At 41.0% G+C, this 14,835-nt stretch overlaps 1 protein-coding gene across 1 annotated transcript; it reads left to right on the top strand.

The window, feature by feature from the left end:
- The first annotated feature begins 2,029 nt into the window (after positions 1-2,029).
- On the top strand, positions 2,030-9,797 carry LOC134050770 (solute carrier family 2, facilitated glucose transporter member 11-like). Its single transcript, XM_062504087.1, has 12 exons — positions 2,030-2,053; positions 2,995-3,093; positions 3,709-3,869; positions 4,340-4,464; positions 4,802-4,931; positions 5,533-5,681; positions 6,054-6,241; positions 7,226-7,336; positions 7,840-7,941; positions 8,264-8,339; positions 9,133-9,260; positions 9,591-9,797. Exons 1-12 carry the CDS (start codon positions 2,030-2,032, stop codon positions 9,795-9,797), a joined length of 1,500 nt encoding a protein of 499 aa, XP_062360071.1.
- Positions 9,798-14,835: the final 5,038 nt, after the last annotated feature.

Here is a 14,835-nt window from a genome sequence, read left to right as displayed (position 1 = left end):
ACTGTTTGCTTTTCTTTCCAGGTCTCTGAATACTCACAGTTTCATTCTATAACCTCATAAGCACGGCTTCACATTTATGTTCATTGCTATATGGCATGACACATTTTTGGTCTTTTTTATGCCTTACAGTTTTCTGACAAGGAAATAAAAAATCAGTGACTAGGGAAACACATCCTTCTGATTGTGTCTGGACTGATCTTCATTGAATGAAGAGTCAGGGACAGAGGAGACCCCATCTTCTGGGGCAGTGTCTTTGGAGTCAAGGAATACTGTGTCTCTTGTTTTGGAGATGAGACCTTCACTACCAACTGATGCAGATGCTGCACAATAAATTTTGGAAAAGGATCTGAATATTGAGCAGCAGTTTCTTTCACAGCCTAAGGCTCCCATTATTTTATCTTCACATCATCCTCCAGCAGTTGTTGTGGCAGTACCAAAAGCTAATGCCAGGAGCAGGGAACTTTCCCAACGCAGCTATCCCTCCCATGACAATCATCATACTACCAAAAAAATTAGATAAAATTTATTGTTTCAAGGTTTGAGATCATTGATTGCACAGTGCCATTCTAATAACCATACATTCCTTCTCCTGGTCAAAAATGCAGGGGAAAAAAAAGGAAGCATCAGAAGTAGTTTGAAAATAAAATATTAGGTGATTGATTATTTTAAAGGTCCTTATTTGGTTTGGTGTTCCTCAAACTTGCTGGTTCCCAATGAGGAAGTTTTTACTGTCTTACAAGACATTAACAACTCATTTCCTTATACACGTCTTTCTACAGCATGATTGTGTTCAACTTGCCTTCTTGTCCCCTCCTACTAAAGGCTGTCCACAAGAGGGAAAGTTTGGTAAATCATTGACACTGCCATAAATTATCGTGGATCGGGAATAAAAGTTGAAGATGTAGTTGTGAATCTGCAGTTCCAGGATCCAGGATCACACAAGTGCAGCACAGGGCATCTCTGAAAATGAAATCCTTCCAAGTCCAGGGAATTGGGTGAGCTCCATACTGGGTCTGGAAAAAGGACATTTCTTGGAGTGTTCAAATCCTAGGTGGAGGGATGCATCTTGTCCACTTCTTTAGAGAAATAAATAAAAACTGTACTAGGCATTTAAGGCTTTTCCCATCATACAGCACTGAACAAGAGTGTGAGGCTAGATGAAAATGAGACAGCAGTAGGAGTATCCTGGGAGGGACACAGACAACAGGAGGAAGAGGAACAGGGCACTGCAGGGACAGTTTGATCAACCAGATGTTAAAAACAGGCCACAGTCAATGTACAGAAACCTCTCCAGAAAGGTCCAGGGCTGCCATATGTGTCTGTCCTTCCATCCTCAGCTCAAAGAAAAATCTTCCTTTCCGGTCTAGTTCCTCCAGGCTCATCAGCTCCTTGCTCACTGAGATGTAGCATCTTGCTCTGGCACACAGTGGGTCAATTCCACTGTTACAGAGAGGCTTCTGAAGGGTTCTGGAAAAACTAAACTCTGAGCCTCTCTAAAGAACTGGGTGTTAACAGAGACACAGAATGCCAATATTCCAATACTTCATTTCATGCATCTGGGAAATTGTTCAAGCAATTATAAATCTTCCAGCAGGCAAGAAGAGGCATTATTCTAGCAGCCTGTTGTAGACTGGAGGGAGGGAAAACCTCCCCTGCCCAAGCTGCTTTTCAGAGAGGTGAAGAAGGACTCTGCTCCACTGAAGGGAAGATGGTGGCACTGACTCCTCACACTGCAGAAACACACAGGGGTTTTAGCAGTGTGAGTAAGGGTGAGTGCTCCCAATTCAAGAAGGATAAACATTTACCAGTGTTGTAATCAGCTTGTGATATCTGGGTCTTAGAATAATTAAACCAGCAAGAAGAGGCCCTGGCCAGTGTCAGGGGAGGACACAAATTGCTAAAAGCCACATAGTTAGAAATTATCTTTTGTGCTGTGATCCCAAACTCTTATAATCTCAGTGTGGAACCCATCTCTCACATCTGGCAGACTTGACAAGGGCTCTCAGAGCAGGCAGGGTTTCAAGGGGAAATGGCTGGTTTCCTCTCAGACCTGGTGAGTATCCAAATTCTTGTGTTCTAGCCCAAGTCACTGACAGCAGCATGGTCTTTAAGATTGCAGCAAAGGGAATAATTCTTTCTTGTAATAAAGATGGGTAACAGAGCTTGGGACAACACTGGTTGAGCAATGACTGATTAAATGGCATTTGCAGAAAATACATTAGAAATGCAAAACAGTGAGAGGTTTAAAAGAGGACCTGGGAAACCAGGAAAGATGGGAATTCGGGGGAAGATAGAGAACATAGTATCAGTGAAAAACACAGAACACAAAAATCTCTCCCACTCTACTGCTCTGTACCCTCATGGACAATCAAAGATACTCACCAGTTTAAAGTGTGACCTGACTAAATGCCTGAAAACATGTGCTTGTGAGAAATGTTCTGAAATTCAGTGTATATCATAGAAACACAGCATTTACAATAGGACTCATTCAGATAGGGCCTCTAAAAATGTCATTTCATACAGGGTAGATAAAAGTGAAATGTAAAAAAAAAAAAAAAATAATAATTTTGAGAGGACAGACTTGAGTCATTTCTGGAAAATGGTGAACACTGTCCCTGAGAAGGCAAAGGTGAAAACATAAAGGGATTCAAGAAAGCTGTAGCTTCTGTCTACTACAAAAGTAAACACAAATGATCTCAACAAGGCTTTCATGATTTTTGTTTCCTGTGGTTAGCAGAACTAGCAGAATTAGAGAATGTATCTTTTCATATTGCTAATAACCAGGAGAGGAGCATAGCAGAATGAGAAGATTTGCATTTTTACAACTTAACAAATGAATTTTACTTGATTATTGTAAAATTCAAGATGGGTTTTTGAATGTTAACGGTTTCTTAGTCATAGAAATGTGAAGATATAAGGTGCTGTAAATTATCTCATGGTCTGAAAGGTGTGCTGGTATCAGGAACTTAGGATGTGTTTCATTCTCTTTGGCAGGTTCAGTACCGGAGGCTATGGCTAATGATTGTGGTGCTGGGAATTGGTGGAACCCACCTCTCTGGTTTTCAAATGTCTGTGATCAATTACACTTCTCCGGTAGGCAAAGCTGGAGAAAAGAAAATCCCATCTCTAACTGTTCCTCATGGTCTTAGACCTTACACTTTGCAGATGCTTTACAAAAGCTCTCAGGTATTGCTATTAGGTATTACAGTTGGTTCCCAGCTGTTTCCAAAGCCATACTGTCACTGTCAAAGTTTGCATAATTGCAAGGAGCTGTGCTCTGAAGACTACTTCCCATAGAATTTTGTGCAAACAACATACTGAGATAACTCCTTAAAGTTTATGCCATGGAGAAAAAAAAAGGAATACCAAAAGTAGCTAAAAGAGTCAGCCTTCAGCTCACCCCTTTTTTCTTTATATCCATTACTGGCCACAAGAACATTTGCACTTCACTATAACGGATATAAGGTCCTAATTTTTTGGTGTGGGAGAGGTAGGATTCAACACACTAAAGAGTATAATTAAATTTTGAAAGATGCTTGTACACTATTACACTGTATGAGAGGAAACATCAATCCTTATTTGCAAACAGTATCCTATAGTCACGCTTTTAGTCACGACTATCAATCTATTTTCTTTTTCAATTGTTAGCGTCATGAAGAACATTATGATTAGTGCCTTGGTGGAACAAAAATCTCTTTTTTGTCCCAGTATATTCAGAAGTTTGTCAATGAAACTTGGCTGGAGCGATATGGTTCTGCGCTGTCCCAGGAGACCCTGCTGCTGCTGTGGTCCTTCATCGTGTCTGTGTACTGCATTGGTGGGATGATAGGGTGTCTGTGGAGCGGGTACCTGACTGCAACATTTGGAAAGTAAGTACATTTCCTAGTGTCTCACTACGCAGGGCTGCAACAGGGGAAGCTATTAAATATTATCCAGCTAAAGAAGGGATACCAGAATTTCACTGCCCCCTGCTGCTTCAGAATTTACCCAGCATGTAAAACTACACCTGGGTACATAGGAGAGACAAGAACATGCAGATATTTCTGATTCCCTTGTCACAGCTTTTGTTGACATCCAATTCCCATATTTTTGCTGACATTTTACCCTACAGGAGTTTCCTTCAGCCTCACACAGCGAGTAAGAGGAATCTAGCTTTTCCCTTTGCACTCCTCTGCAAAGACATCGTGCCTTTTCACAACCAGATTTGGTTGTCCTATAAGCAATGGGTTTAAACATGGCCATGGCTTCAGTCTGTAAACCCAGAGGAGAAGAGTCAGACATCAGTCAAAGAAGAAAAAGCAAAACGTGGCTCATGCCCACGTGTTGTTTGCTCTTGCAGGAAGAAATGTCTACTTCTCAACGATGTGGTGCTAATAATAGCCACGCTGCACACTGGCTTCAGTAAGAGAGCCAAGTCTTTTGAGATGATCCTGGCTGGGCGCTTCCTCGAGGGCATCGCTGCTGGTAGGACTCCCCACTATTCCATGGTAATGTGACTTCTTTGGGGTGGATACAGAAACCTTCCTGCTGGGAGTACCCAGGAATGAGCTGTAACCCAGTGGAACAAGGAACAGATTGGAGCAAGGTAAGATGAGCTGTCCTTTGCCTTCAGGAGGACTTGTAGAGAGATCTGATGGACCAGCTAAATGTCTCACTTAAAGGAAAAGGTACATTTTCAGCCCATTTTTGCAGAGGAAGTATGGGAAAGGGTTCAGAAGAGAGAGGAGAGAGCTGAAAAGGAACTGAAAAGGGAGCCTCTCTCTTTCCACGGCTTTAGCACTCTCCTGTCTTCTCCCTTTAGGAATACATATGAATGCCCATGTTCAATATGCTGGAGAGATCTCACCTAAGAAGCTACGTGGATTTATAAATGTGACCTCCAGAGTGTTTCTTGCACTCGGAAAAACTGTAGCAAGAATTCTTGGATTAAGGTGCTTGTGCTACTCCTTCTCAGCCTGTTTTATGTTTATTTTTTCTTCTATATAGAAGGAAAGTGTTGTTCTCCAGTCCTGGAAACAGACATACACCGAGGGTAGGGTTTTATTTTGCTCAGCTACAGCAGTCAAAAAGGAGGTATCTACCGTATACAAGTTCCTGAGGTTTCCATGTCATTCCCTGGGGAGAGAAAGGCCTTCCTCATGAGAAAGGATGACTCCATCTCTGGAGGTGCAGTCTCTCTGCTGAAGTTAATAAGAAAAGATTGTATGTAAATACTCTTAGTAAATTTATGAGATCTAAAAGTTTTGCTGATTACTTGATAAGCTCGTGCAGAATTGCCGTGTTGGTTCAGAGAGCTGTTCTGGGAATATTCTGACCTTCAGAAATTAGAAGTCTAAGAAAAATGTCAGTCTTGCAGAAGAAATAAAGTATTTGTCTATTTTTCCTATCACTAACCTAAACATCATCTCTTTCAAATGAACTTTTCAATGACTGTATGTATTTTGTGTCTCTTTAGCTAGCTTAGAAAATACCAATTTAGTTATAAAGTGTAATTTTACTGGACTATAAATTGATTCTAACATGCTTTCATAGAGGTCTTTTAGGAACTGAAGACATGTGGAATGTGCTATTGTCCTTCTCTGGGTTGGTGGCATTAATACAACTGCTCTTTTTGCCATTCTTTCCTGAGTCCCCACCCTACCTCTTGATGCAAAAAGAAGACAAAGCTGGTTGCTTGAAAGGTAAAATAAAACTTTAGATCCTCAGTTTGTTAAATCATATGTCTTGGGAAAGTGAAGCTAATAGCAGGAATTGGCTTTTCTATTAGCCAGCTACAGCTTTCTTGATAATTACATGATAAAAATCCTCCAGACCAAGCAGAGTCATCAGAGACATTTAAGATCTACCCCTAACTGCTACAGCATTTTCCAGGGAGGTTTCACCATGTTCCAGTAAGTGATGTTCTTTCCAGTCCTTTGCTCAGTAACCGATGAATCGAAGCATGAATCGAAGGACTCAACTACAAATGTTCAGCATCATTAAAAGTTGAAAAACACAGAATTATGAGTGGATCAAATGATGGAGCAGTATACTTCATTCTGTCTCTTCTGTAGCCATGAAGCAACTCTGGGGAGAAGGGAATTATCACACAGAATTTGATGACTTGATGAAGGAAAAGGCTATGACAAAAGGCACCAAAGTAATGAATGTCCTAGAGGTGCTGAGAGAACGATCTGTGTATCCACAGCTGTGCACCATGCTCCTCCTTTTGCTGAGTCTGCAGCTCTGTGGCCTCAGTGCAGTTGAGTATGCCCTACTTCCATGCTTGGATCTGCTCTTAAGTGTCCAAAGTGCCACAGTGCCAACTTGTCCCTTTCCTCTGGGTCTACATTATTCCTCCTCACACAGAGCCCACTGGCTGACATCTGTGGTATCATCCCCAGTATTGTTGATAATTTTTAGGGAGCTTCTCAGGTGGGAATACAAGATTCCAGCTCAGCCTAAGTTCCTGCAAGGGCACTGTTGCCTTCATTCCCCTGGCAGTACAACCAAAGAACCTGTAAAGGGTTACAAGTATCCTAAGGCTTACAACAACCCAGTACCACTTTCTTTGACTTCTGCAGAAGCAGATGGCCAGCTATTGCCATCCAGTTTCATTTCATTTGAGAAAGGACATTCATCCATCTTTTCAGCTGTTTCCACGTAGAGCTGGCAGAGCCCAGTGCAGCCCAGGTTGGCAGTCATTCCCTCTCATGTTATCACTTGTCTTGGGGTCTCTCTTCATAAGCCCTGGTCCAGCCTGTGCTGGAGGTGGTTCATTCCAGCTGCCAGCAGTGGAGTTCTCTCTGCACTCTGCTGGCAGGAAAATGGTGCCCACTGCCTCAGGGACTCTGCAGATGAGCAGCTTCTGTTTAGCAGCTGGAAAAGGGCAACAGAATCAACTGTTTGCTTGACAATGTATGGTGTGCTAAGACTGAGATTTGCTTTTCTTTCTCTTGTCTTGTCCCTTTCCTTTTCCTTTTTGCCAAAATGACACCTTTTCCCCATGTCTTACAGTCAATATGCTCCTTCAACTACATTTTTTTCCCTTTCTTTTTTCCCCCTTACAAATCTGTTTCCTTGATTGCCATTAACCTTTTCATTTCTCACATCTGGAGCAGTTATGGCCCTATTATGGCCGAGAATGTACTGCTGGTTTTGCAGGGATGACAAATCTAGTTCTAAGTGATGCTGGATAAGCACATATCACACCTATTAACTGTGCTTTATTTTTCTTATTTCCCAGATCACCTTTTACACCTCAGAAATTCTTTTGACAGCCAACCTGCAGGAAAGCATAATCCCATATGTATCTCTAGGGGTTTCAATCTCTGAACTCATCTCTATCATGTTCTGTGTAAGTCAGAGCTTCCTGGGGTTTTAATAATTAAAGTATTCTTCCTTGAAGCAAATGAATCTTCTCCCTATGAACCAAAGAATTTTTATGTGGTGCTGCATAAATCCCTACAGTGGTGGTTATCATCTACTGTAAATTTTGTCCAAACTTTCATGTGTTTCATCCCATCTTCATTCATCTTAATTTCTTATAAGAACCCCTTATGAAGTGTCATTCAAACACAAAAAAGTACTAATTTTCATATATTTATGTATATCTATATATTCAAATGGAGTTGCTTCATGCTTCTGTTGATTACAGTGTTTAAGAAGTAGCTGGACAGTGATGGTAATCCATAGTGTAGAGAGTGTAGAAGGAATTCAATAAACAACAAAGTTGGTACCAATAAGATTTGTGTTCTCTGAAGTAAAAAGAAATCAAGGAGAATGCTTGATTTGTTGGATGGCTCACAGTTGGATTTTGCCATGCTTCCAGCAATATACAATTTTTTTTCTATTCCTCAGAGCTCCATAATCGATCGGTTTGGACGCCGAACGCTCCTGTGTGGTGGTTATTTTCTGATGGCACTGATACTGGTGTTGCTTGAAACAAGCCTTCTGCTGAGTGTAAGCAAATGTCTCTCCGGGAGCAGACCTGCATCAGAATTCTCTGTGCAGGACAGCAGAGTCAGCCTTAGCCTTCATGTCCAACCCAGCAGGTCAGAATGGCTTCTAAGTACAAGCTCGTGTCTGCAGACGTGACACCGCGAGCTGCTTCTGGCCTTCCACTGTGTTCAGTAAAGAAAGATAAGCAGGTCTAGAGAGCATCCATTACACAGCTCAGCATCATGGGCTTTTTCACAAAAATTGCTGTTCCTGTGCTCGGATCAGATGTGTTACAGCTATAAAATGAATTTTCATTCTCTTCCCTCCCTTCGCCTTTGTCTAGGATCAGTTCCTCTGGTTGCGTTACTGCAGTGTTATTCTCATCTTTTTGTTCATCATTGCTTATGGAATAGGACCAGGTGAGTACCACAATAAAAGCAACAGGAAAGCTTGGACCACAGGGAAAAGAAAAGCCAGGCCATGAATGTAGGGAAGTAGAACTAGAATGTGTGAGTATATCTTTGAAAATTAGCAGCTTAATTGAGACTAAGATTGAGGGAATCTCAGTTTTTGATGAATTAATTACCCAAGAAACAATTTCTTTAACAAATTATATTAAATCATTCACAGCAAATGAAACAGGACCCTGTTTTCTCTCACTGGATTAGAGGTTCAAACCAAATAAATTCTTGTCAATCAAATCATGAAGACTTGTTTTGCAGGGTGTGAATACTGTTCAGTGCATACAGTTTCAGACGGCCAATCTCTGTCAAAGGGCAGAGGTAGGCTTTTCTAAAATACCAGAATTTTCTCAACTTACCTGTAAAATCCTACTGCATGAAAGACTGACAGCATGCATAATCTGTCTCTTAGCACTGCTCCGTCCTTGCTTGTCCTCTCTTAATATCACCCTTCATCACCTACATCAGCAACACCAGTCCCAAACCTACAGCTCTCTCGTAGAACCTCACTCACCTAAGACCAGGCTTTACTCTGAAAGTTCTCTGACTAAACACAACCAGTAGTTACTAAAGTCTCCCAATTCAAATGTCGTCCTTTAGTATTTTAGGGGTTGTACCTGACAACCATGAATGTCTGGGAAACACAACAGAATTCCCATAGTAGCAAAGCTGAGGTATCTTCTATGGGAAATGGTGAATTACAACAATGTTTCTATCACTTTTTTATGTTGGTTTTTTTTTTTTTCCTCAGCTGGAGTTGTTATAGCTGTCATGAATGAAATCTTCACCCTCTCAACAAGGGCCTCCGCTTTTGTAATTGGTGGAATTGTCATTTGGCTAGGCCTCACCTTCACTGGAATGATTTTCCCTTTTGCTGTAGTATGTAATTTGATTCAAATCTTCTCTTTGACTCTCTCAATTTAATCTGGATTTCTAGGCTGATCTCGACAGGGAGTAGGATGAAATGACTTGTAGATGATCAAAACTGTGAATCCCTTATTGCTATGGCAGGCCATTTATATAAAATACTTCCCAGTATTCAAGAAACCACCTGCTGCCCCAAGAACAGATGGAAAAGATAAATAAATGTTGTTTCTGTAAAATGAGCCTATTCTTTATTTCACAGGAACAAATCAACAAGTTTCAAGAATTTATAGGGGCAAATGTTGCCAAAGAAATCACTCATCTTGTTCTAATTTTTATCTCCAGATGCTTCTTGGTCCTTTCTGCTTCCTCATCTTTATTGCTGTCCTGCTCATTTCAGCGGTTCTTATCTACCTCTTCCTCCCAGAAACAAAAGGGAAGTCAACCTCTGAAATCACAGAAAAATTCAAAACCTGCCAGTTTAAGAGGAAACATCATCAGCCTGTGGAGATGTATCCTGCTGAAGAAAAGACATTTTGCACCAAGCTCTGATAAGCCACCATAAGTAATTTCCACTGTTCAGGCATAACATGCCAATTGTATTTCCAGTTTTTCTCCATTGCTGTAATTTTAAAGCAGCAAGAAAGTTCTGTGCAGGATTAAGAGCAGGATGAAGACGGGATTAAACAGCCATAGTTCTTGCAAACAATTTTCATGTCATTTCTTTATGCTATCACACTGTAAAGGACTCAGTATTGATTGTGAAAGCTGCACATGAACAAATACTAGGCAGAATACAAATACCAGATAGAAGAACATCTATTTCCTTGAGCTGGCATCAAGTAACTGTATGTCCTGATTGTCTCTGTGACTGTCAGGGACTGATCCCCAGGTATTTGGTACAGAAGAACTCTCACTTGCATCCTCTGGAGCAAACTGACTGCACTCTCCATGCAGATCAGTTGTAGCAAAATCAGGAGGAAATTCTTGTAATATATTCTGGTACCTCGTGGATGGCACAAAGGTTAACAAATACACACGCAGTGCTGAGAGCTGGAAGAAAAGAGGCCTGGAGGGAGACAGCAATATTTTGAGAGAGTACTGAGAGATTAGACAGCTTGAAAATTCAACCCATTTTGTAAGAACGTAACTGCTCAAACAGAAAGAAGTTGTGACGGCCGGTATCTGCCAGCTGTGTGCTGCTCTAGGACACGCTGCACGTCGCTGCTGCGCACCAGCACAGTCCTACACTTCACTGCTCTGCCCCACAGCAGCCCTGCCCAGGGCTGCCCAGGGCTGCCAGTCCTGCTGGCCACTGCAGCGTCCAGTCACTCCCTGTGGCAGCTGAAACTGAGTACTCTGGATTGAACTAGCATATGCAGTTTGATAGCCAAGATGCCTTGGCAAGAGCAGAGAGAGCTTCGAAGATTACAAGAAGATTGGATCAAAACTGGTGACAGGAAAGAAGATAGAATTATGTGGAAATGTAAAGTTTGTCTGTGTCATGTTTAACCCAATGAATGTAGTAAAAAATTATTAGCCCTCCTAAAACCATTAAAAAAAATGACTAGCCCTCCTAAAATAAGCATATGTAGCTCACAGTAAAACTGGATTCTGATCACCAGTCAGTAGTCCCTGTCTCTCAGTCATCGATACTTCCCTCCCCAAACTCTTCTACCTTTGTATAGGATGATAAATTATTTTTCCTTTTTCTGCCATGATTACAAATGGTATTTCATGCCTCCTCTTTAGCAGGACCATAAGTCCTTTCTTTCTGCAGTTTAATCATTCTTATTTATTGTCATTGTACTGAGATCTGAATTGAGTTTTAGGTTGTTTAGGTAGTTTTCTATTAAAAAATTTCAAATAATATACTCACTGCTTCTAAAGGAATAACCACAGAAGAATCTCTGGTATTAAAGTGCCAGTGTGTGTTTCAGCAATTGAAATCTGATTTGGATTTTAGATTCACTCCCTTTATCACTGCCTGTATCAACACAGGGAGCACTCATGATACTGAATGTTTCCATTCAGAGGGCCCTCTCCTGTTGAGGCACTGAAATTTTTAACCCACCCATTTTAAGTGCTGTCCAATTGCTACAAAAAACCATAAATCAACAGAAATCATACCAAGTAAACATTAACCTTAGCCTCAGAGTAGGATGGTTACTTAAGCTGAAGGGGCAGAAGAGGCATGGGAGAAAACACTTCCTCAGTCTGACAGGGTTCTGTCTGCATGGGATCAGCCACACTTTTGATAAAGATGGACAAGCTCCTTCCAGAAGTGGTGAGTACTGCAGCTGGCAGCACCAGCTGTTAGCATTAATTTTCAGAAGAACTGAGAGGTTGCCTGTTGCAATTGCCATTCCTAAAGACAGTGCATTACATATTTACCTAACTTTTTTTTCCAAAATAATAGGGTAGGCAGGGGATAATCCTTTAAAATTAGAGCTAATATTTAAAATAAAAAAACTCCAAAAGACACAGACTTAACGTTCTGGGACAAATAATGGAAACTTTGAAGGAAGTTCCAGCTGGTTAGAAAAGCTAATTAAAAAAAAATAGAAATTAAATTCCTATACTTCTTAGGTGGTGAGGTATTTCTGTACCTTTTTTACCTTCTTGCTTCCATGTCCAAGCGTGACACTATCCGGCTACTCTCCTAGCTGGTAGCATGATAATGTTATGAAATGGTACATTTGAAAAGGTTGGTTTGGTATAGTTATTGTGAAGAAGAGAAGAAAAACTGAAAACCCTGAACCTTTATCTGGCTGATCTTTTTTTGCATTTATGCTTTGCATGTTCTGCTGAGATGGTTTAAGCATCAGCAAACAAGCCAATATCCCAGAAATGCAGGGACTATGATATCACAGCTTCTTCTGTGATGAGCTTGTACTGTGCTTGTTCAGTACCAGTGGTTGTTTGTAATGTTCTTTGTGTTGGGAACTGCTAGACCCCTCACAAATCCCTTCCAAACCTCTGTGAGCAAATCCTCCTCCATGATAAGGAAAGCAGATAGAGCATCTTCAAGAATCATTGATGGTGGGATCAAAATGTAAAGGATGTGTCCCAGATCATATTGCAAATTTTTTCCATTGACTTTTCATTCCCAGCTCTTTCCACCCACTCCTCTTTGCAGAAGGAGAGGATAAGAGCTTGCCTGCAGCTTCCTCTGAGTTGGCACGCTCAGGTAACACATCAGTCACTCCACTCAGCAGAGGTGCTTCCATGCCCTCTTCACCGTGCCCCCTCTGACAGCTCAGCTTGCAGTGTTACAAAGGGGAATTTCTAGTGCCTGCGTCTCCTGTGTGACAATAGGAACAGCACGAGGCCAAATGGATTACAAATGTAACATTTATCTTCTTCCATGCCCTTCTTTCCCCCTCTGCACAGGTTTCACAGTGAAATGCAGTTGCAGGTGACAGTACCTCTGAACTGTGCTGAGCAGACATTAAACCACAGAGCTGCTAACTCAATAGACAGATGGAAAAATACCCGTTGGGGTCAGTGTTCCCCATTGGCACTGTACCAGATCGGGGGTGTGCTCCGCTGCGGTAAGTTCCACTTTCGTGTCTCAGCTCCTTCTCTCTGATTTCACTCTCCTTTGTAGGAACTGCTCTCAGCAGAAGCAGAGCTGGAACACTGCGGAGGGACTGTTCATCCCTGTCACACAGCACCGTGGCTGGTTTAAAAACACGTGCCTTGGATTCCTTTCCTATGAAGTCCAGCCACGCTGGCTCTGCTGTAGCTCCACGGTCTCCTGCAAGAAGCCAGGTTGCTTTGCTGGGCACCTCCTCTGCTTCATGGCTTAATGAACCTCAAGCATTCGTCCTCCCAAACCACACCAATCCTGAGTGCCAGGCCTCAGGAGACCTGTTCTCCCAAACACTCACTCTTGCTGCATCTCTTGCAGTTACTGAGAAACCAGAGAGTAGATGATTAACCTGCCAATATTAATGTTTGTGAGTTGCTCTAATCCAATTCCAAGGCCTTCCTCTCATACTTCTGCAAGCGACATCTCAAATTATGTTGACTTCTCACCCTACCTAGCTTGCCTTCAGGAAAGAAGAAAATTTTAACTATTTTATTTCTATTGCTGTTCCACACCTAAGAACTGGAGTGTATCATGTCACAGTAACCAAACAAACTGGATTTTATGAAGTTAAACTTTGCCTCATTGTCATCATTTTGTCGTCATGTTCAAAATGCTGTAAAAAGAGGAGCAAAAAAATAAAACATTTTCTTTTTCCGATTTATTTCCAGGGAAACCTCATTGCTTTCTGCCTCCTTATCTTTACTGAGGTCCTCATCAGCTCAACATCTTCCTCCTTCCTTTTCCTTTCAGAGACAAAGGAAAACTTGTTATGAAAATAACTGAAGAATTTGGCAAGTTAGATTTTAGGAAGAGACCTCATTCCTTTCCAGGAAATACTTCTCTTGAGGAAGTACCACCTGCACCAACTGGTCAGCAGAAAGACCGTGTATTAAAGTCATAAAAGACCTTGATGCTTGCAGACTGCAAAACAAAGGCAAATTATTGTTTTCTATTATGGGAAAAGATACCAATATTTTTTCACATACACAAGTGGAATCTTCACAAATAAGAGGCACTCTTATATCACCTTGAAAATGTGATATGAGCAGTCAGCAATAAACAAGTCATTGTGACACAAAATATGTGCTATGTTTACCTGTCAGATTTCACTGAAAACGTGTTTGGTACCTAAACATTTTCTTTATGATATTTCTTTATCATATTCTAAATTCAGAATTTTGAGTTTTGGATTATAATAAACCAAAATCTAATCTAAAAGAAACCACTGAGTTTCTCTCAGTGCAGAATTACACTGCAGATAGCTTCAGTCATCCACAAGGAGCAGTTTAGTGTGGCTCAAGCTGGCTTAGAACCAAACCTGATTTTCAGCTCTTTACACAAAATTCTTTGGCACACCTCATGAAAGTGGGGTACATATGTTTGTCCATTTCACAGCAAGCATTTCTTACAGCTCTATTAAAAAAATAATTACAAGATCAGTAATAATTCTTTAAACATGAAGCCATACACAACTACCAGTGTAGCAGCTTTTTCAAGAATATAGGTGACATTTTCAACAGAAATGATCAATTTAATTGATTTGACAAAACTCCAAGAAGCAGGGTCCTAGAATGAAATTCTCCTAAAATTGCTAATAAGGTGAAAAAGTACCATGGCTCAGAATCACCAGAAATCCCTCAAAATGTAAGAGAAATGTCACTGTGAACTGGTGGGATTTGCTGCTATTTGAGGCCCTCAGGAATTATTTTCAAGGGGTGAATCCTTATGACATAGCCTCCGTACACCTCACTGCAATTTGAGAAAAAATACATAGTGAAAAGGAAACATTAACATTTTGAAACAATAGCCAAGAGATATGCTCATTACAATGTTGGTGTTCAAGAAAAAATACCAAAAATGCCAAATCATTCTAAACACTATTGCCAGCCAGGATAAACATCATTTGCTAAGCAGTTACACAGACAATAGTTGGAATTACACAAGTTACCAAGGTTTTAATATTAACGTGCATTTTTTTTCTCACCGATTTAGACT

Source organism: Cinclus cinclus, chromosome 17 (assembly GCF_963662255.1).
Source record: "Cinclus cinclus chromosome 17, bCinCin1.1, whole genome shotgun sequence".
NCBI classification, from domain to species: domain Eukaryota; kingdom Metazoa; phylum Chordata; class Aves; order Passeriformes; family Cinclidae; genus Cinclus; species Cinclus cinclus.
Note: the sequence above shows the minus strand (reverse complement) of the source record. Positions and strands in the feature narration are given on the sequence as shown.

Coding starts and splice junctions, on each gene's coding strand:
- LOC134050770 (XM_062504087.1), top strand. CDS start 2,030: ATGGCTGGTTTCCTCTCAGACCTG. Junction 5,682..6,053: donor CAAAGCTGGTTGCTTGAAAG/GTAAAATAAAAC, acceptor TCTCTTCTGTAG/CCATGAAGCAACTCTGGGGA. Junction 6,242..7,225: donor AGCTCTGTGGCCTCAGTGCA/GTTGAGTATGCC, acceptor CTTATTTCCCAG/ATCACCTTTTACACCTCAGA.